Source organism: Syngnathus acus, chromosome 21, assembly GCF_901709675.1.
Source record: "Syngnathus acus chromosome 21, fSynAcu1.2, whole genome shotgun sequence".
Lineage (NCBI taxonomy): Eukaryota > Metazoa > Chordata > Actinopteri > Syngnathiformes > Syngnathidae > Syngnathus > Syngnathus acus.
Genome location: NC_051105.1, coordinates 531,591 through 552,601, shown reverse-complemented (window position 1 = coordinate 552,601; position 21,011 = coordinate 531,591). Strand labels below are relative to the sequence as shown.

General features: G+C 54.5%; 1 protein-coding gene across 4 annotated transcripts; it reads left to right on the top strand.

The window, feature by feature from the left end:
* Positions 1-10,666: 10,666 nt before the first annotated feature.
* Positions 10,667-20,847, top strand: lrch1 (leucine-rich repeats and calponin homology (CH) domain containing 1). Of its 4 annotated transcripts, none has more exons than XM_037239983.1 (19): positions 10,667-11,427; positions 14,018-14,162; positions 14,236-14,362; positions 14,467-14,572; positions 14,938-15,074; positions 15,223-15,338; positions 15,450-15,537; positions 15,635-15,740; positions 15,852-15,913; positions 16,052-16,131; positions 16,195-16,272; positions 16,343-16,420; positions 16,484-16,529; positions 16,629-16,692; positions 17,017-17,124; positions 17,308-17,417; positions 17,491-17,628; positions 17,711-17,788; positions 18,689-19,751. In XM_037239983.1, the coding sequence occupies exons 1-19, from the start codon at positions 11,205-11,207 to the stop codon at positions 18,959-18,961; spliced, it is 2,163 nt and encodes a 720-aa protein (XP_037095878.1). In that variant the 5' UTR covers positions 10,667-11,204; the 3' UTR covers positions 18,962-19,751. The 4 variants fall into 4 exon arrangements, with proteins under 4 accessions (XP_037095878.1, XP_037095879.1, XP_037095880.1 ...); XM_037239985.1 differs by lacking the exon at positions 18,689-19,751 and adding an exon at positions 20,345-20,847 and having other exon boundaries at positions 10,673-11,427; XM_037239984.1 differs by lacking the exon at positions 17,017-17,124 and having other exon boundaries at positions 10,670-11,427.
* The last annotated feature ends 164 nt before the right edge of the window (positions 20,848-21,011 follow it).

The following is a 21,011-nucleotide window of genomic DNA, read 5'->3' as shown; positions in this document are numbered from 1 at the left end:
AGCGGTCCGGTCCGGTCCGGTCCGCTCGCTCCACCGGCCTGACAAAAGCACCAAAGCCAATGAGCGGCATAAGCTAGCAAAGTAACAAACGAAGCGCCGTTGTTGCGCAAGCGACATCACAAAGCAAGCTAGCGTTGCCGAGCGAGTTGCGGCAGGCGGCCGCTTCTACGACCACGCCGACCCGTGTGCCCCGCTCTAAATTATCCAGAGAGGAAGCCACCTGCCAGACGGGGGTGCGAGGGGGGGGCCTTGGGCCCAAAGTGTCCAAGGTGAACGACTCGCCGGACGCCACTCGTAGGGAGGGCCCTTTACGGGCCGACTCGCCGCTTGACGCCCGGCCCGGCCCGGGTCCCGTCCCTTCCCTTCCCTTCCCGTGGCCCGCCGACCGACAAAGCCAGATGTCCGGCGAGGGTGACGGCAGCCTTTCTTTCCATTTGGCAAAGTCATCAGGCGCCTCTACACGTGTGACCTTGACGTGTCTGCGTGCAGTAAATAAAAAAGCCTTGCGCGTCTCTGGATGAGCCTCGGAATGCCGCGGGGACGAGGGCGCGATGGGGGAAGGGGCGGGATGGGGGTCCCTCCAAATAACATCTGGAGGTCAGTCAATGCAGCAATGGGTAAAGAGCCCAGCCTGAGAACGACGTCAGGTGGTGAACCTTGCTCGTTTCCGATGTCACCTTAGCATCGAATACAAGGCAGCGATTCAACGCGATGCCACCGATCCGAGGGTCCGTCCAAAAGATGACGAGGTGGGGAAGGGCTCTCAACTTGGGGGTCCCCCTCGGCAAGAGGGAGCTGCTTGTTCTGATCCGGCAGCAGCTGTGGAAACACGCCGGGTCGGGATTTGCCTTTAAACAGCTGGACAAGCAACACGGACCGAGTGTTGCGCAATAGACACTTGTGCATTGTGTGTGCGTGGCATCACGCCCTCAGGACAGACAAGCGCTCATCAGCTATTCGTCATATACGTACTAAACATGAAATCGGTCCCAATTAAGCAAGCAAGCCAGCCAGCCAGCCAGCCAGCATTTTGGTGGTAGTCTTGAAGGTGGTTTACTCAAAGCCACCTCAGTAATTGGATTTTTGCTCACGTCGTTAAAAGAGCCAAAGAAACGGCATCGATGCAAATTGACTTCATTTGATAGATTTAGTCGGTCCGATTTTTGTACTTGAATTTCGATCCATAATTGAATGTGCCCATATTTGGACTTTTCCTACAGTTCCAAATGTTTTGAAACGAATTTTAGTCGCAGATGTTATAATTGGACGTCTTGAATTAAGAGCAAAAACAAAAATAAAGAATCAATCCCGAGCAAACCCAACAAGGTATAATGAGCTCATCTGTCGTCAACATTTGCGGTAATCCTTGCTCGTGTTTCTCTCCGAGTGAGCAACTTTGCGGATTCAAGCTCAGCTGGTCGCTCATGTCTGTCAATGCGGCTATTACACAAGCCACCCTCGCACGACCCCCCTCAATGCGTGTGCGTGCGTGTGAGAGACCTTGAAACTAATGCTTGAACATTACACCCAACACCTTGCCACATGCGCAAACGTTAGCCCCGAGCTAATGGCCCTCCTCGCGCTTTTCGCCTCTCTATTATATCTGCTGGATTTGATTTTTAAAGGCTGGCTGGGCACTGACGTAGCCTCGCTTGCTCGCAAAGTATTTCTAAACAAGGTCATTGCCGTGGCTAGCTGGGATTGCCAAAGTGTGGCTCCCTCCACTGCAGTCCTTCTCAAATTGTGTATGTAGTGCGGGGGGTCACGTCTGACCCCAGGGAACGTCTTCATGAGGCTAGCTGTACCTACTACAATTTTATAGACAAATGATACTATTCATAGTCACTGCGTGAGAAAAGTTGGCTGGCAGGGGGATATTTTCTTCTTGGAGGAAATATTCTGTCCACACTGGGGTGGCCATATTTTTGGATTCGTTTGCTTTGCTTGACCTGCCCCGTTTTCTCAAATGCGCCATGATGACCACGGCTTGCGTTTGTGTCTTTGCTGCACAAGTGTCACAGCGCTAATGCGGCTAGGACAATGCACTAATGCTACAATGGCTCGCTAACGGGCGAGAGCTCCGCGCTAATTGCCACGTACAACAAAAGGGACAGCAGGTGCATGTGTGTGTGTGTGTGTGTGTGTGTGTGTGTGTGTGTGTTCTTTTACTGAAAAAGAATGTGCTAACTCAAAAAGCTAGCATGTGCATAGCTGGGATGTAGCGCATTGGGGTGTGTAACTGTTAAAGGTGCGCGCGCGCTTTTGTCATATTCCGCCTGTCATCGGGAAGGCGGCGTGCATGGCTGCGACAGCTTGAGCGACAGTTTGCCCGCTGCATTGCCGCACTGATGAGCTAGCTTCAGCTCTTACCGTGATGTCGGTAGATCGGTGTAGCCGCTAGCAACTAGCCGCATCGGGGTTTTGCGTCCGGCGTTCGCACGCACCGTGCCGGCCGGGTTCAGGGTCAACTTCTGACATTGGGTTGATGCAGAAACCCCGTGTGGATTTCCAAGTGGTCCCGCCAGGTTTGGGTACTGTTTTTTTAATCGGCTGGCGGTTTTGAGCTGTTTTGCACATTGACACTACAAGCCTTCAAGGAAGTTGGAGTTTTTCGCGCTTTTCTGGGGTTCTCTGGACTCGTCGTCCTTGTTTAGAGAAATGCATTTTGTGCTGGTATATTGTTGCCACCGCTCTCCCTGTCCCGATTCGGCGGGTAGAAAGCAAATCTGTATTTTGTATGCGTTGCTCAGTTTTAGGCCCGTTGATTTCCTAGCCCTTGCTGACCTTGCTGGAAAAGCGCCTTCAAGTTGAGCCCCATTTTCCAAGGTGATAAAACGAGACTATTTTGACGGCAGCGAGGTGGAACTTTTTGTCCTCGGGGCTAAAAACCTGAAGCGGGAGGGAGGGCCAACGCAGGTACAAGGAAAAGAAAACAAAATGGTAGACGCTGGCGTTGTAGCCCGTGGACTCCAAGATGCCACGACCGACCCAATTGAGTTAGTGCACTTGGGAGCCCGAAGAGGTGAAGAGAACGCCTTTAACTTGATTAGACGCTAATGCGAAGCAGTCGCAAGCCGCACACGGCGGCTGACATCTCCTCTTCGACTTCTCCATGCATGTGTGTGCGTGCGCGTGGATTTAATGATGTCACGCGTCCTTTTTATGTGTTTTTTTTTAAATGACAATGTTTTTACACACTGGAAATCTCCTTGGATTAGTCACATGACCACAGTCTGGACCCAGACTAGACCAGGTCAGCGGGTCATGTTTGGGCTGATGTTAAAAGTTTGTGTGTGCGTGTGTGTGTGTGTGTGTGTTGCATGGCCAGAAGGCTTATAATGAGGCCTGCGCTCAAGCCTCTGTGCTGACAGACAACTTTGCCCTGGAGACACACACACACACACACACACACCCGTTGTGTTTATGCACGTGTGTGTGCGTGCATGTGTGTTTATGAGGGCCACTTGAAAGCACCTCACTAATTGAATTAGCTCACCTAAAAGTGTCTCAGCTCAGCTCAGAGATGAAATTGATGCCAGGAGACTCACGTGTCTCATCTGTGTGACCAAAATGAAAGAAACGCGCGTGTCAATAAGTTCATCCACGTTCAAATTCCCGCCATGGTGAGTGTTGGAAAAAGCTAAAAAATCAAACATGCTCTTGTTTATTCTCTGACTGACATGATTGACAGCCCGTGTCCTTCTGGGTGGTCTCCGTGGGTGGGTGTGTGCGGTTCAGTCTTAGCCTCTCAGCTATTTCTCGAGCTTCTCGCAAAGATGCCAGACGATCAGACCTCGCATCTCATTTGATGCATTGTGAATTCAACGTGTGGCAATTGAATGAAGTCGCTTGGAGACTTGAGATGAAGCTCCGCCCCTTCCTCCCCCTGCAGGATCTGCGCAGCGATATGTTACCTTAAGATTGAAAGCTTGGATGCTTTTTCAGATGAAATGAGCGAAATTAACATTCAAGAAAGCTTCGGTTGACGTTTGGTCCAAAATGGCCGCCTGCGACGCAGAAGGAAGCGGTCGGCCACCAAGTCAACTTGTGATTCTTATCTTTACCGTCCCGCTTTGAGGAAGCGTTTGAGAGAGCTTAGGCTCTGCCTAAAAGCTTTTTGTCCGGCAAATGAGCAACTTGTTAGCCTGTTAGCGGTTGGAATATGCGAGCAACAGGAAACTGGTTGCCGCACTTCCTGTTAGCTGTCGCTCCTCGAGAATTCTTTCACGTCAAAATGGCTGACTTCCTGTTGCATTTGGGGCACGACTCCCGAGATTTTTGGTGGATCCTGTCTTCTGCTGCTGGCTGGGCGGCAGCGTCAGAGTGGAAAATGCCTTGACCATGTGTTTCCAAGTGTGTGTGTGGGGGGGGGTTATTTATGAGGTGCGCCTCGGCGCGCTCCAAATCAATCAACGGGATGGCCCGCTCACGCGCGCACCCTTTATGAATTTTGCCGGGAACTCGCGAGTCAATAAAATGTTTTGTTTTTTTGAAATGTCAAGTGAGTGAGAGCTGTCGGACATTTTCTTCGGGTGGTTGAGATTATTATCATTTTTTTTCTCTTGCTGGGGCTGCTTTCTCTGCCTTTTTGAGTGCTTCCCCCTCGGCGCAGATTGAGTGAGTGTTTTCTCGCACAGGAAATTGCAAGTCTGTCGAGGGGAACGCGGCGGCGCACGGTCGCCCTCGTAAATCACGACTTTTACGCCACCTCACGGCAAGTGTGACTCAAACTCAATGCTGAGCTTCAAATTGCCCGCTTGAGGTTCCGGCCTCAGCCACAATTCAAGCCCCCCCCGCCCCGTGCTGGGACCGCTTAGCAACATCAGGCTTCTCGCGTTGGGCCTCGGCGGAGCCTCTCAGCTCGTTCACGCGAACGCATGTCGACAAAATCCACCTCGGCCCGTCAGCCCGGCAGCAGCTTTTCAGGCATGCACGCCACCGCCCTCGTAAAAAGTGTTTTTGGAGCAAAAGCGGTCCAGAACGCTCCATTTGCTGTTTATTTTTGTGCCTGGAATGGGCCCGAATGGACGGACGGACGGACCGACCGACGGCCATTGTGGGCCGGGCGGGAGCACATAGTGGCATTATTGTTTGGGCGAGAGGCTATAAAAGCGCAGAATCAACAGTCCCGGCGTATCGAATGTCCGTATGCGGCTTGTCTGTCGCGCGTGTGCTTGGCGAGCGCGGCCGGCGCTTTCAAAATCGTCGGGGCATGTGCAGCGCTGGACTTCCTGAAGGGGGCGTCCTGTTACGAGAGATGTGCGTCGCCCTGCTGTGCCATCTTAACTGTACTTAACTTGTAAATTGGTTTGGCATGGACTTTCTGTTCCCTTTTGAGCATGAATGTGGTGTGGTGCGGTGCGTCGCGTCAGACTAGCTAGGCGCGTGTTTGTGTGCGTGCGTGCGTGTCCCTTTGTGCGCTTTTGCGCGTGCCTGAGTCTTGACAAACGTGGGTGAACATGAAATTGGAATAATGTGTGCGAGAGAGAAGCTTCATCCGTGCACGCGTAATTAAAAGCAGAGCGGCCATCCATCAGCGACCGCTCCGTCTGAACATGACACACACGAGAGACGCGAGAAGATGGAGGGAGACTTTCTCCTCTGCTCGTTAGTCAACCTGACACACTGCCGGCCGGCCGCGCTCAACCATTCCAGCCGGTCTGACGCACGCACGCACGCACACACGGATGTTGTTGTCCAAACTGTTGTGGCCTGTCATGTTTGCATTTTATTCTGAATCGATTTGGACGTTTTCTGGCGGTGTTTGTACTTTTGTCTCACACGACTTGGACTTTTAGTTTCTGCTCCGTTTTCCTTGTATGATTGGTACTTTTTCGTGCCGTCTCCGGTCGGTCTGTTTACTTTACTTGTAGTGCATGGGTTCCTTTTTCTTTTTTTTTTACATAAATGAGCACCGGTGAAGCATGCACATGCATGCATGCCTGCCGCGTGTTGATTTGAATATGGACAGCCTGCAACACTTTCCACATTGACGCACACTCACTTGGTGCGTTTTGCCGAATACGGCAATGCATGTCGTGATTTATGAAGAACGCGCAAAGAAAAAAAGAACCTGTTGTTTGTCTTGCGAAGGAAGAGCATAGCCAGTCATGCTTTATTAGCTTTTATGGCCCAGACGGACGGACGGACACGTGCATGGGGAGTCAGAGTTATGGCCACACGAGCACATGTGCATGTGCGCAAAAACTAAAAATAGCCTACTCGGATATTGAATCAAATAAAAGAAAATGCCGCATATAGAAAACACAACTGGGAATGAAAACAGCGTTTCAACAAATAGCAAGGGAAAGTTCTAGAATATAGAAAATCAAAGGATTGGGAAAAATACACAACCAAAAGTTTGTGAATGGTTGTTGTTTTTAGGAGATGATGGGTGTTGCCTGCATGGCTGCATTGTGTGGGCTCGTGGCCGACATTTGTCAGGCCGTCGTGGTTGCCGGCAGGCAGAAGCAGGCAGAAGCAGGCATGCGGCAGGCGGCGGGCGGCAGCAGGCGGCAGCAGGCGGCGGCAGGCAGCAGGCGGCAGCAGGCAGCAGGTGCCCTTGTGCTTTCGTAAGCGGCGCAACTAGCGGCGCAACTAGCGGCGCAACTAGCGGCGCAACTAGCGGCGCAACTAGCGGCGCAACTAGCGGCGCAACTAGCGGCGCAATAAGCGGCCCTTGAGTTGTCGGCCTCTCGCCAGAACCTCCGGCCCATTCCCGTCACGCCTCTTCTCTTGTAAGCCCACGCCGACGGCCCCGAGGAGCTGCTGGTCTCGGAACAATTAGGGCTCACCGTGCACCGTGAGGCAAACTGTCCGTGACGGGGGACCGATGAGTCCCCGGGATGCACTTTTTACAGGTGAACGAACGGCTGCTAGAACGCAGGCCACGCCACGTCACGCCACGCCAGGCCACGCCAGGCCAGGCTGATGGCGAGCCGCTTCTCTCGACGTGGCCCCGAAACAGATCCTCGCCTCACCGATGGGGCTGATTTGAAGCAAAATAGCCTTGTGATGGCTGGAAAGCTGCAGTCCAAACAAGTCAGGCATCTGATGGCATCTGGAAAACATTTGCCTCTTTTCATTCTGTGACGTCGTTTGTTTGGGATCATTAGATCCGACACAAACAGTGATATCTTTCCTCGCAATAATCCACTTATAGAAGATTTTCACGTCAAAGCTCAACTTCTGCTTTGGAAATATGATGCCGCCCCTTCCGGCCTGGCGCGCCGTGGTGTGCCCTAATCAAAGCGGAACTCGCTAAAAACTAGTAACCCTGCCCGGGCCATCATCTGGATTATATTTCTGCACTGTTACAAAGCGTCGGAGGAGGAAGAGATAGAAAGCCAGATAAAGGCACGCAAGGGTGTGAGATGAGAGACGTAGGTGGGAGAGGGAGGGGGAGAGAGAGAGAGAGAGAGAGAGAGAGAGAGAGAGAGAGAGAGAGAGAGAGAGAGAGAGAGAGAGAGAGAGAGAGAGAGAGAGAGAGACATGGGCAGCCAGGCGGGATTCTGGCCTGCATGCTGTCATTTGGGAAACAGGAAGTGGGGCTGCCATGTCTGCTTTCCTCCACCATCCCTCAGGCCGAGCCTCCTCCAGCGAGCGAACGGGAGGTGCCGGCTCCAATCTCCGCTCGGCCGCCTCGCCGCGGGGCCCCGGGGACGTGGGGGGGGGGGGGGGGGGGGGGTCTTCTGCATGGGGCCTTCTGGTCCTGCGGCTGGACCGGGGTTACAAAACACTTGTTCCCATGCATTTGCCTTCTGCAGCCGCGCAAACAACAAAATCCACAATTTATTCCAGTCGGCCTAGCTGCTGATGTGTTCTTCTGTGGTGACAGACGGACAGAGAAACAAATAAAGCGGCTGACGGAAATGCAAACCGTGCTCATCGCGCCTCCTCTGCGTCTTCGTGGCGCGTTGTTCCCGTTAAGCTTCGCAGATGACAAATTTGTCCCATTGTTCTTTGCCGGCCGGTCTCAAACGACAAATTGCTCCGGGTGAGCCTTCTCACCACTAAAAAGTGGGATCGTCTGACTTGTTCTATTCAGTCACCGAAGCCGCTTTGGCTTAGCGAGGCCGCGCTGTGAAAGGCGCAGCAAGCAAGTCGGCCACTTTGGCCACTTCCAGGGTTTCCGGAGCGGGACCCAGAGAAGGCGCACGGAGATAACGGCGACACATGCCCCAAGCCTCTTTCCCGTGGGACGTCCAAAGGCTGTCGCGCAGACGGCGCAGACGGCGCAGGCGGCGCAGGAAGCGCGCTCCCACGCCAGCCATCGGAGCGTCGTGGAGAGCGTGGCCACAAAGCCCGTTTGCTTTGATGACGGATACAAACGCAGATGAAGAGGGAGAGGACCCGCTTCCTTCCGGACGTAAATTTTGACCCGTGTCGACGACACGGCCCCCTCCCCCAAAAACAATCATCCCGGATCTGTCCAACACGTGAGACATCTGATTGTAACTTATTGGAAAAGCGGCGCCGTGGTTGCGCGTGGTCCACATGTGTGGCCACAGCGCAGAGCTTTTGGAACACCGGCAACAAGTAAATGTCAACGTCATCTTCAACATCATCAAACTTGCCACGTCTTCCAATTGCGGGCCTCAAGCCTTTCTGTTCCATTTTTGCCAAAAGTTCTTCAATCCCCCGCCCAAAAATGATTCTTATTTATTTCCAAAATGGCCTCTCGAAAGAAAAACGTCTGCCTTCCTGTTTGGGGCATGACATTTTCCACGACGTGACTCCAACCTCGTCAAGAAAGTACGCTAGCTCGACGCTAGCAGGGTTGCTCTCAAAGTCATTTTGGTACGAGGCCACGTTCTCTCTACCAACTTCATCTGTCTTTGCTTTTGTGCTGGCCAGCGAGCGCTGCGTGAGCTCATCCCGGACGGACCGACGGACACATGGCGGGGCCGACCGTCAGGTAAGCGCTAATCAAAAGCATTCCCTGACAGCGCTTTCGTCCGAGTGACGAGCGAGCGAGCGAGCCTTGGCCTCGGATTGAGCCGCCGTCCTCCCAAAGGGAAACGTCTCGAAAGGCGCAAGGCTGGCGGCCACAAACAAGATGTTCTTTCTGATGCATTTTGCAGGCAGGCAGGCAGCCACGCAGGCAGCCACGCAGGCAGCCACGCAGGCAGCCACGCAGGCAGCCACGCAGGCAGCCACGCAGGCAGGCAGGCAGGCAGGCAGGCAGGCAGGCAGGCAGGCAGGCAGGCAGGCAGGCAGGCAGGCAGGCAGGCAGGCAGGCATTTTTCAAATGAGGACCACGCTCCTTTCCAAAGTCAGCCCGGCAGGCTCCCGGCCGAGCCACCCCATCGCCACGGACGGACGGATGGGACGAGCGGCAACGGATGGCCCAAAGTTGCGAGGGGCTCGAGCCTCGGGCGGGGCCGCAGAAATCAAAGAAGCCCAGTCCCGGGCCTGCGCGAGCAGCAGATGTGGACGAGATCAAGCCGCGGCGTAATCAAATCCTCCCCGTTGGAGCCGGCCGCAGCCATTAGCATAAATTGTCGGCCGGGCCTGATTAAAGGCCTTGTCACAGTCCATCGGGCCGTCCGTTGTCGAGCCGCCTGCCTGCCCGCCCCACTGGGGGGGGAGGGGACACGTGAGAAGCCGGCCCAAGAAGACGCCCAGCGGAAGACGCCCAGCAGCCGGCCGGGCGAGCCGTGCGACTTGGATGGCACGCACTTAACTTAACCATTCATTTCACCAAATTGCTCTTTGCTCACCCATGCACAAACAATTACAAAAGAAAAGTGCAGCCAGCGTGAATCTACAAGTACGCCTTTGAATTGAATTCCGTCTCGTCAGTTTAGGCGGGCCAACTCGGACCGTCGCCCACCTGGGGCGCGCGCGCGCGTGGGGCATTTAAGAAAGCCGCTAAAGTGTCGTTTTTACACGTCGAAAACGTTGCGTCAACACAAACGTAAAACATGTTTAGGACTCATCTCGGAGTTGATCAAAAGCGGGGCTGACGGCGGCGCGTTTCGCTTTGCGCTCCCGTCAAACGTTATGTCAAGCGGCGATTCGACAGACGGGCGCGGCGTCCCGTTAAAAACAATTGCCCAAACATTAAGCGTCCGGCTAACGAGTCGTTGTTACACGGCCCGTTTGGCAGCTTTATTTGTTGACGTTTGAACAATTGCACACGCCGTGATAAGTGTGGGCCTCGTAAAAGGCAAAAAGCGAAGCAAACTGTTGTTTGTCAGCATGGCGCTTGCAACGAACGAGTCACGTCATTTCCAGTCCTTTCGCCAGTCTGCTTGTTTACTGCCCTTAGTTTACGGCGCTGTGTGATTGGGTGCATTAGATAGGTGTCGATCGAGAGTGAAAAAAAAAACATCAATATATTCCAGGCAGCGCCTTGGATGCTAAACAGGCCTCGGGGTCAAAGGTGAAAAGTCTTGACAGGAAGCAGTGCGCATGAACGAGCGCGTCCGCCATCGCAAAGGTGCCAGCTCTTGTTTGGACGGCACATTGTTGCCGAACCCAAGGGGAACAATTGTTTCTCTTTCGCAGCTTGAGAAGCCGGACGACAGCGGCAAACGGCCACTTTTGTTGGAGGGAAGCAAGTTGTGTGCGGGAGCAAAACGAAACGTAGGTATTGGCTGACATCTAGTGGACGAGCCGAGGACAGCAGAGCAACCGGAGCAACAAATGGCAGGAAGTGGCCGAGTCCACGCACCAGCTGACATGCTTGGTTTGGGTCGGTGCGGTCAGCAGGATATGACCCCGCCCCTACCGCAAAAATTCTTTTGTCCCTTTTTGTCCGTGTGTGGTGTCACCACATGTGGAACGAGAAGCATGGAAAAACCTAGCGTGAGCGAAATGCTTCAGACAACACGCAGTTCACGCACGCACGCACAGCCAGCCACCGAACACGTAACGCAGCTTGCATCCACCAGATGTCGCCGTCGGTCAAGTTTCGCCCCCATGCCCCTCGTAAGGCGCATGCGTGGTTCGCTCACGTCCACATTTTCCCATGTAAGCCTTGAGTGGACGAGGCACTTCCGCTCGTTGTATTTTGAAAGGGTGCCGAGCGGACGTGTCGCGGACGTTTTCTTTTGGCCGTTGAATTTGATGCCGCTCGCACAGCATCGACGCGGCAGGAAGCGGAGCTACGAGCAGAGCGACGAGCGGACCGCTAGCGACGGCCAAGCAGCGGCGGCAGCAGCAGCGGCAGCAGCAGCGGCAGCGGCAGCAGCAGCAGCATGGCGACGCCAGGAGCGGAGCCCCTGCTCGGCCAGCCGGTGGCATCGCCGCCGCCCGGCCACATCGGCGCCAACGGCGGGGCCGCGCCGCCTAACAGCCGCGGCTTGGAGCGAGCGCTTGAGGAGGCGACGCTCAGCGGCGCGCTCAACCTCAGTGCCAGGAAACTCAAGGAGTTCCCGCGGACGGCGGCCGGAGTCGACCTGAGCGATACGGTGGAAGCAGGTGAGTGAGTGAGTGAGTGAGTGAGTGAGTGAGTGGGTGGGCGTGGGAGGGCTGTCAATGGCGTGTGCCTTCTCGTGGTATTCCCCCCATCCATCCATCCATCTATCATCCATCCATCCTCGTCTCTTCCTGTCTGTGACGGCTTGCCAACATCCACGGGGGGGGGGGGGGGGGGGACGCGCGGGCGGTCGGTCAACCTGGGAGGTGTGTGTCGTCACAAAGACGCGTCAGGCTCCCTCACTCACGGCCGCCGCAAAATGTTTTGTCAACAGGGGATGTGGGCGGAGCTTGATGTCTCCTCTCTAACAAAGGCAACTTTTTCCTTTCCTATTTGATGGCTTGTGCGAGCTCGATTGCAATTGACGCCCCTTCAGGTAACCCTGCTTCCAAAAGCACACGATGCTATGTTTTCAATAGCAGTCGTTCATTTGCCCTGTTCATGTCTTGCAATCATTTCAAAAGGTCAGCAAGAGCCAAACATCAATCGCATTTGATGCCTGTGAAATGACAATGACAGCGCTGCTGAGCTCTTTTTAGAACCGTCCTGCCCACGTTACGTACGACCGACCGAGCCGGAAGCTAGCCCCCGAGCCGGCCGCGGGAAGTGGGCCCACCCCGGCCGGCTCATTGTTTTCCGGAGGCCATCTTTTCCTCCGCCGGAAGCTGAGAAACGGCCGGCCTCCGCTTGAAAGTCTTGAGAGCATTGCGAGGGCAAACGGGTTCGAGAGCAACGCTGGCTGGGGCCCCGAAGGAGCCGCTCAATTGCGTCGCTCAGGCCCAGCAAATAAATCCTTGCCGAGTCAGCTCATCGTTTCATTTCCGATACGGCGTCGTTTTGGGGATGTCATCCTCGGCCCTTTGCTTTGTGAAGTATTAAAGGCTTGCCTTGGCTTTGAGCGTGACCATTTTGCTTCATAAAATGAGTCTTGTGCCTTTTTAGTAACAATGGAAGCTGATTTGGAGCCCATTTGAAAAGTTTAGCTCTGAAATGTCATTGAGTGTTGTTGCTTTTTTTTTTAAATGTAATTCCAATGAGTCTCCCCGGGTACATTTGTAGCCAAATATGCCCGGTGCAAATCTGCAAAGGGGAAAAAAGAATAGCCAGCGCGCGTGAGATCTATTTTTGGATGCGACGCATCTCATTCGACGCTCGCCGGCAGATTGGGCCGGCCAGACCCAAAGACGTGAAGGCGGCGGCGGCAGCGTCTGCGACTCGGCGCCGTCCATCTCCCCATATAAAGTGGCGCGGCGTCAGACTTTGTCTCGAGGCTCACGCAAACGCGCCGTAAAAAGCGGCAGAGCGAGATTAGCAGACGGACAGGGCCGCCTCCAAATTTCATCTTGCTCTCTTGAACAATCTTCCGGCTCAATTGACTAAATATTTCGGTGATCGCATCCACACTTGCTGCTGATGCAGCTAATGTATCACGCACGCACGCACACACACACACACACAACCCCCCGTGACCCACATTTTACTCAGCCTTCAGCAACCTCGTGTGTGTGTGTGTGTGTGTGTGTTTTGACATGTCTGGTTCCCAGCGCCCCTCCCTTCCCTTTTCTACTTAATCCTGTCAATTTCTTGGTGGCCTTTTTCATGGTGTCTTTTGTAGCACAAGCTAAGAGCACTAACAAGCCGGTCGCCCCCAAAATGAGAACAAAGACGTAGCGACTGCAAGCCATCTCCCCGGCCGGCCGGTGCTCTGGTTTCTCCTCGTCCTACTTTTTGGCCTGGCTGGCTGGCAGGCAGGCAGGCAGGCAGGCAGGCAGGCGCTAAAGTGGGACGGATGAGGAATGACGGCGGGCGCGCTTCTCCCGCAAACAGCAGAGAGCCCAACCCGTGGCGACATCACATCCGCAAATGCTCAATTTCGGGCAAGTTTGGTGTGGGCAGATCTTGCGCGTCTTTGATGTTGCGTCGGTGGCAAATTGGAGCGAGTGCAACTATGTGTTTGCACGGGCGGGCAGCACTAGCGCCGACCCACGTTCTCCCCGCCCGCCACTCATGCGAGTGGGCTCACTCGGGTCACGTGACCCTCAGCGCTACTCCGCTGCGGCCTTCAAACGTTACCGCGTGTTCTAAAAATACACTTGGAGGTCTGTGTGCGTGCGTGCGTGCACAAATGATTTTGCTCTCAACATGAAGGGCTGCACAGCCAAATTGAAAAGAAAAAAGAAAAGAAATGTGAAAGTGTCAACTATTTTGGAGAAAAGTTTTTCTCCAATTTGTTTTGCAAGACACATTTTGAATCTATTTTGAAATATTTGCCAACGATTGTCTTGAAAGACAACAAAATGGAATTCCGGACGACAGCAGAGGTGGAGTGGAGAACGACAGCAAGGCGCAGTCGTGTTGTTGTCACGCTTTTGCCCGACCGACTCTGTTATTATAGGGGAGGAGTCTTGCCGTTTTCCTCAGGATGCAGCTGCCTCTCTCTCTCTCTCTCTCTCTCTCTCTCTCTCACGCACACACACAAGCAATACATGCCGACCTTGCAGAATTTCTACGTGAAATCCGCTGTTTTCTGGAGTGCTGCAGCATTTGTATGGCCCATTCCAAGCGTGTGTGTTTGCGTTATCGTGCGTCCAGATTTGTCCAAGAACCGTCTGTCGGACGTGCCCTCGGAAGTGTGCCACCTGGTGGCCTTGGAGAGCCTCAACTTGTACCACAACTGCATCCGAAGCATCCCGGACGCCGTCATCAGCCTGCACTCGCTCACCTGGCTCAACCTCAGGTGTGCAAAATACGGCCGGCGGCCCCACTCCTTCCTGATTTGGAGCCAATGACGGCTTGGTTTGTCCTTTCAGTCGCAACCAGCTGAGCTCGTTACCGGCCTGCTTGTGCACTCTGCCGCTCCGAGTCCTCAACGCCAGCAACAATAAACTGGTCAGCCTGCCCGAGAGCGTCGGACAACTGCGTCGCCTCATGGAGCTGGTGAGGGAGGGAGCGAGCGAGCGATCGTACATACTCTGGACTCTGCTCCGTCGCAGCAAAGGAAACGTGTTTGAAAAGGCGCTTTTGTCTCCCCCGACCGACAGGACATTAGTTGTAACGAGCTCACGACCCTACCGCGACACATCGGACGTCTTCGGGCCTTACGGGAGCTCAACGTACGACGGAATCTGCTCTGCGTCCTTCCGGAAGGTCGGTCGGTCGGTCGGTCGGTCCGCCCGGATGCTGCGACGGACGGAAGCGCTTCCGCTAACCATCCTAACACCTCGCACGTTAATAGCGTTGTCCCACGAAGGCTCGGGCGGACCGGCGCGAGCTCTCGTCTTAAAGCCGACAACGGACGACCGATGAAATGCTAACATTTGCTGCACGGGAAGTGACACGCTAACTGTCGCTATGCTAGCGTACGGCAGGATAGAAACCTGAGTCTGGAGATGCTGGGGTTTTGATCGTGTGCCTTGCGGTCGAATGCTATGCTAACAATTGATGTTAGCGTGTAGCGAAATGACTGTTGCTTACGTTAGCAACACAGAGGCTAACGGCGCCGTTGCGTACAGACCTGGCCGACCTTCCTCTGGTCAAGTTGGACTTCTCGTGCAACAAGGTGTCGACCATTCCGCTGAGCTACCGCAAAATGGCGCGGCTGCAGGCCCTGCGCCTGGAGAACAACCCGCTGCAGAGCCCACCGGCACAGGTAGCGCCATTTTTCCCCCTCCAAATTCGACATACGACATCAAAAGTTCTGTTTTGGTCTGTGCAATTTTTAAGAGGCAAAAAACATCGGATGAGCGTTTGGGGTGGGCTGAACCTTCTGACAGGACTAAATGTCCCCCTCCCCTCAGATCTGTCTCAAGGGCAAAGTTCACATCTTCAAGTATCTCAGCACGGAAGCGTGTCGCAGCGACAAGATGGCCGACCCGCTCTACCTGCCCGTCATGGAGCGCCTCAGCCTGATGCGGTGAGTCGGTCGGGCGGGCGGTAGGGCGTTCCCGTAAAACCAAAAAGCCAGTCTGATGCAAACGTGGCCAGAGAGTGGGAGAAAGGAGCTTCATTTGCCTTTCACGTGCAGCGGCGAGGACTCGGAGCAGCAGAGGAAGCAAGACAGCGACTCGGGAGTGGACAGCGACGTCGGAGACAAGAGGCTGTCGGCGACCGAGGTCTGCTCGTTGCCCCGACCGACCGACCGCCCGCCGGCCGGCCGGCCGGCCGCTCTTTTCTTTCTCGTTGTGCAAGCGCGTGTGCATATTTTGCCAGCCGTCGGACGAAGACACGCTGAGTCTCAACGTGCCCATGAGCCACATCACCGAGGAGGACGGACTCGGCAAGGACGACTCCAGCGAACACATCAGCTCCCTGACGGGTACGCGCGCGCGCGCAATTCAGTCCAGCCCGATGGCTTGCTTTTTTGCCCCTTTCTTTTGCACACAAGCCAACAAAGCGCACGGAAATGGAACGTCTTGTGTCCGTGCAGATCCCAGCTCGGAGGCGGCGCGTCTAACCGAGGAGAGCCCCAGCGAGCCGTTGTACGGCAAGGTGACTCGGCCATGACAATCACTTGATGACTTTGATAGGAAACGATTGTTACGTGACGTCACCATATTCCGTCCGACGTGGCCAGAAGGCGTCATATTGGACAAATGGCCTTTTGAAAAATGTGGCCGTGGCTTTCAGGGCCAGACGGCGGCGGCGGCGCCAGACTCGGACGAGCCGCTGAGGATCGACGAAGACTTTCACTGGACGTCAGAGCACGAGTGAGAGAAACTTGCTTAGCCAGATGTCCGTTTTGACAATATGGATGATGAATACGGTTGCAGGTCAAAGGTGACGGGGGACGACTCGGACGTGATCGGCCAGCCGAAGGAGGCCGCGGAGCTTGTGCGGAATCCCGGCAGGTGGGCATCCTCGTCCCTTCACCCCCCCGAGGTCTTTGCCGACGTGTGCCCCGTCCCGTGTGCGCCTCAGAATCAACCTGGAGCAGGAAGAGCTGTGCGGCGTGCGACTGTACCCGGTGGAAAGGCTCACGGCGGACCCCTCCGTCAAGTAAGTCAGCCCGGTGAACCCTGTGATGATGACACTAGCGGGCCTTTTTGTTTCCCCCCTCAGCGGGCAGGACAGCGACGACGACGACGGCGGCGGCAACGCGCCAAAGGTATGAATTTAGTCCCAGAAAGAAATCGGTGACTAGGTGACTCGACCAATGGTGAACGTCCGCTGAATGTACTGCTCTTCTCTTTTTTTCCAACCGTAGCGACTGAACCCGAGCAGACTTCCCACAATGTCCGCTGCGCCCTTTGGACTCAAACCTCGCTCGGGTGAGTTGTAAAGCCGAATGCCATGCCAAATCAAATCATCACGCGGAAGTCCGATCCGAGGGTTTTGACGGTCTTTGTATCAAATTTGTCAGTCTGAGCTAACTGTGCTAATTGCTAGCTTGAGTTGACTTGCGCAGATCCGTAGCGCTTATGTGGGGCCTGCTGAGCATGTGACTTGTGGCTAACCGCTAATGTCAGGCTAACGTGGCTCTTTGCTGTTTTTTTTTTTTGTTTTTTTTTTGTGTTTATCTGTGCCGTCTGGTGTTGTGGCCTCCCGTTTTGCCATCTTCCCATTTATTTGCAATGATCCCCGCATGCTGGCAGCCCCCTCCTCGCTGCCCTGCTCGCCCCCTCTCTCCCCCACCCGTCTCTCGCAGGCCCCGCCCCTCTGCGGAACTTGTAGCCGCGGAAAGGGAGGCGCGCCCCAGTGCGGTAGGTCCGGACCCGGCCGGCGGGCGGCGTCCCGACCGGAAGGCTCCGCCGGCCCGGGGCGCCTTCCGACACGCTCCCAATTTGCAAAGCGGCCGGCGGCGGGAGCGAATGACTGGCTCGCTCTAAATTCAAAAGCTCCTCCCTCTTCTTCTACTTCTCTGTCCACTCGGCCTTGTTGTTCAGTGTTCCTACGCAGCCATAAGAGTGTGGAGTGTGTGGACCCGCAGTTCACCATGAGGAGGAAGATGGAGCAGCTGAGGGAAGAACTGGAGCTGATGGAACAGCTCCGAGACGTAAGCAGCCGTCCTGCCTCAGTGTGAGCCAGCTTTTTGTATTTGACGCTCGCCTTCCCTCTGCTGGCCACAGAGTATCGAGAGCCGGCTGAAGGTGGTGCTTCCCGATGACCTGGGCTCGTCGCTGATGGACGGCGTGGTGCTTTGCCACCTGGCCAATCACATTCGCCCGCGCTCTGTGGCCAGCATCCACGTGCCCTCGCCCGCCGTGGTAGGCCCCGCCCCCTTCGCCCACCCGCCCACTGCGGAACGCCTCGACCGAGCTGTCTGTCCTTTCCTTTCCTTTGCCGCAGCCCAAACTCAGCATGGCAAAGTGTCGCCGCAACGTGGAGAACTTCCTGGACGCCTGTCAGAAGATGGGCGTGCCCGAGGTGAGCTTACCAAACAAACACGGTCCTGGCGGGAAGGCCGAGGCTTTCGCATCCTCTGTCCCGTTTTGGGGACTCGAACCCGGCAGCGCTCGCTCGGCCTTCCTCGCAGGATGTTACCCTCGTCTCGTGTCGTGTCGTGTCGTGCGTGCGCGCGTGTTGGCTGCTTCATCCATCCGAGCGACAACTTCCTGTTTGTGCGCACTTGTTTTTTTGGAACTCTTTGTTTTTTTCTTTTTATTTACCCTTGAACGTAAACTCAGTAGCACAAGTGCTGCATTAGCATTGCTAGCTTTAAATGCTGCTGTCAAGCATCTGCACCTGCTCTGCTGCCAACTCCTGCGCTTATATGTGCCGCTAAACAGCTGAGGACAAGCTAACGGTGCTAACGCGTGTCGAGCTTGCTTGCTAACTGCCTGACGGTTAGCCACACGCTACACCACTAGCATGACTGTTGTCCTCCTAGCTGGCGTGCTCGCTGGCTCCAAACGGTCTCTGGTGGACAACTAGCGCCAAACACCGTGCTAACTTCCTGCTAGCTGGCTTCAAAGCACCCATGCTAACAGACTGCTAGCTTGCGCAGGCTGGAAGCTCCCCGCCCGCGCTAACACACACACGCACGGCCGGCCCGCTTTTCCTCGCCGGTCGCATCGGGACGAGGAGGAGTCGGACGTCCTCCTCCTCCCGCTCCCGGTCAGCATCCTTCCCCGCTGGTCGCCACGGTTATGCGCATCTCTGTCGCCATGGTTACCGACTCTCTCTCCTTGCTCACTTTTTTTAATCTCTTACCTCTTTTTTCTCTTTTCGCTGTCCGCCTGGATTCCCCACCTTTTTGTCGTGGTGGTGGTGGTCTTTGTTTCTTCCCCGTCCGTCCGTCCCTCTATTCTTCTCTTGGGTGGCCAGTCTTCTCTGTGCTCCGCATATGACATCATCCAATGCCGCCTGCCGCCCCTGTGCGCCACGGTCAGGACGCTGGTGGGCGGGAAGCGCTCGGAGGCCATCCGACCTCTGAACAAAAAAGCCGCAGCGGCGGCGGCGGATTCGGTCTCTGCGTCCACTCAGACCCCGCCCCCGGCCTGGCGGCGGCGGTGGTGGGACCTGATTGGCTGCAGCCTTGGCCACCTCTTCTGCCTGCTGCTGCTTTTTGCCGTCTACCTTTGGAGCGAGCTGACGTAACCGCAGCGATGGGGAAAAAGCGTCCCCGGGTTTTGGCGCAATGGCAACCTGAAAGGAGCCCAAATGTCAGGCTTCCGACGTCAAGCAAAAGCGCTCGCTTGCGCAGGTCCAAATGTAACGCTAACGCTAGCCTCATTGTTAGCATTGGCCATTTAGCATTCCGTTTGAGTGTCTTCTCACTTTTGTATGGTTTTGTGCTCACGTTTTTTTTTTTTTTTCAACTTGAGCCACACAATGGCGATTTAGCACAATCCCGCCAGAAGGTCTTCAAAGTCTTTCCTTGTAACGCGCTTTTGCAACAGCCTAAGCAAAGCACTTGACACAACATAGCACATAGTCAGAAGATAACATCCCATCACGGCAACTGTACGACTCGTTTGAAGCGATGAAAGCCAAGCCGTATGGAAGAAACGCTCCTCCGTTTGAAAAATGTCAATTTTGTGCTGTGTTGTGCCCTTAAAAACTGTCAACTGGTGTTTGTAACAAAGAACCCATATTTACCTAACATGTCAATAATTTGCATTGAATTGTGATGTGTCGTTAATCTTTTGTCAAAGGTGCCGCGCTCGCCCGTTACGGAGCGTAGCTGCCCGCTGACGTCATGCCCGGAGGCGGAGCGATCAGAGCAGTGGGCAATGTTGTTCCGATTGCAAAGCTCAAGTTCCAATCCAAAAAGTAGCCGCTTGAAGATGACCAAAATCCAATTTTGAAAAGCAAAGTAGCCTCGATACCACTTTGAACACCCCCAAATGAATCGAACAGTCGGCCAATTTCAATCTGAATGGAAGAGCCCAAAAAAACAAAAATCCAATTTCTACCTCCTAAAGTGCTCCAAAAGCCTCCCAACATTAGGTCTGAAAACAGTTTCACCCGGCTGGCCGGCTCCAGCCTCCCTGTGCGGAGTTTGCGTGTTCTCCCTGTGGCTTTTCCAAAACATGCATGGTAGGTGAATTGAGCACCCGCTTGGTTGTGCTGCCGTCGGCTGGCGACCCCCGCCTATTGCCCAAACCCGGCCTGGGCTGGGCTGAGCTGAGCTGGGCTGAGCTGAGCTGAGGATAAAGCACTTGGGATGACCGAAACACGGGATTGCCAGAAACCATTGCATTGACTGTTTCTATACAGTAGGTGGCAGTATGCTCCAAAGAGAATTGAGCATGTATTAAGAATGGTGTTAGAGCAAGACAGCAAGTCATTATTGAGCGGAAAGTAGCTTAGACCATAAAGCCATTGGGTTAGGCTTTGGAACTCGGGTTTGGAACTAAGGTTGGGCTTTCCAATGAGGGCTTTGAACTCATATCAGGATTTCAAATCAGGCTTTTGCTTTGGGGTCAGCATTTGAAACTAGGATGAGGCTTTCAAATTGTTTGCCCTTCATTTTTGCAGGACAAGCTGTGCCTGCCACAGCACATCCTGGAGCAGAAAGGCCTTCTCAAGGTCTGTGCCATGGTGCAGGCCTTGCTGGAGCAGAAGGGGGCCGCACCGGGAGCGGAACCGCGTGCCTGACGATGACGCCCGCCACCAAGCGGAACCTTGGTGGCCGGCCCGCCGGCATTCCCAGCTACCCTAAAGGCAAACTTTGGGCTGTTTTTCCAGGACTGAAATTGAACTGGATAACGCCACATTGGTGTACATTGAAGATGACGACCTATTTTTGCCAAGTCTATTTTTATCATCATTGTGTGGATTTTTGCAAGGACGTTTGTAGCACCTCTGTAAACTCCCTTTTTTTCTTGGCCCAGAAGAGCAAACGAGCTAACAATGGCGGCAAGCTTGGAGTGAAACGTGCGCCGGCCAGGACGAGTGGGCAACCTTCCAAATATTTGCCTGCAGCTTTATGATTGATTTGCTACATTAGCAGAAAATAAAAGCTGACTATCAAATGTTAAGTGTGGTAAATGTCACGGTTTGATGTCGAGTACGTTTTTTGTGACTTTCCAGGTGGCGCTAGTGAGCCAGTTGAGAATCGCTTGGGACAGCATTAACACAACAGCAACAAAGGCAACTACACCAGTGACACTCTGATGAAGGTGGAAGTACAAGCCCAAACATG

Excerpts from the sequence above, each read along its gene's own strand:
- lrch1 (XM_037239983.1), top strand. The coding sequence starts at position 11,205 with ATGGCGACGCCAGGAGCGGAGCCCCTGCTCGGCCAGCCGGTGGCATCG. Across the intron at positions 15,914-16,051 it reads GCGAGCCGTTGTACGGCAAG|GGCCAGACGGCGGCGGCGGC; the intron begins GTGACTCGGCCA and ends CGTGGCTTTCAG. Across the intron at positions 17,125-17,307 it reads GGGAGGCGCGCCCCAGTGCG|TGTTCCTACGCAGCCATAAG; the intron begins GTAGGTCCGGAC and ends CTTGTTGTTCAG.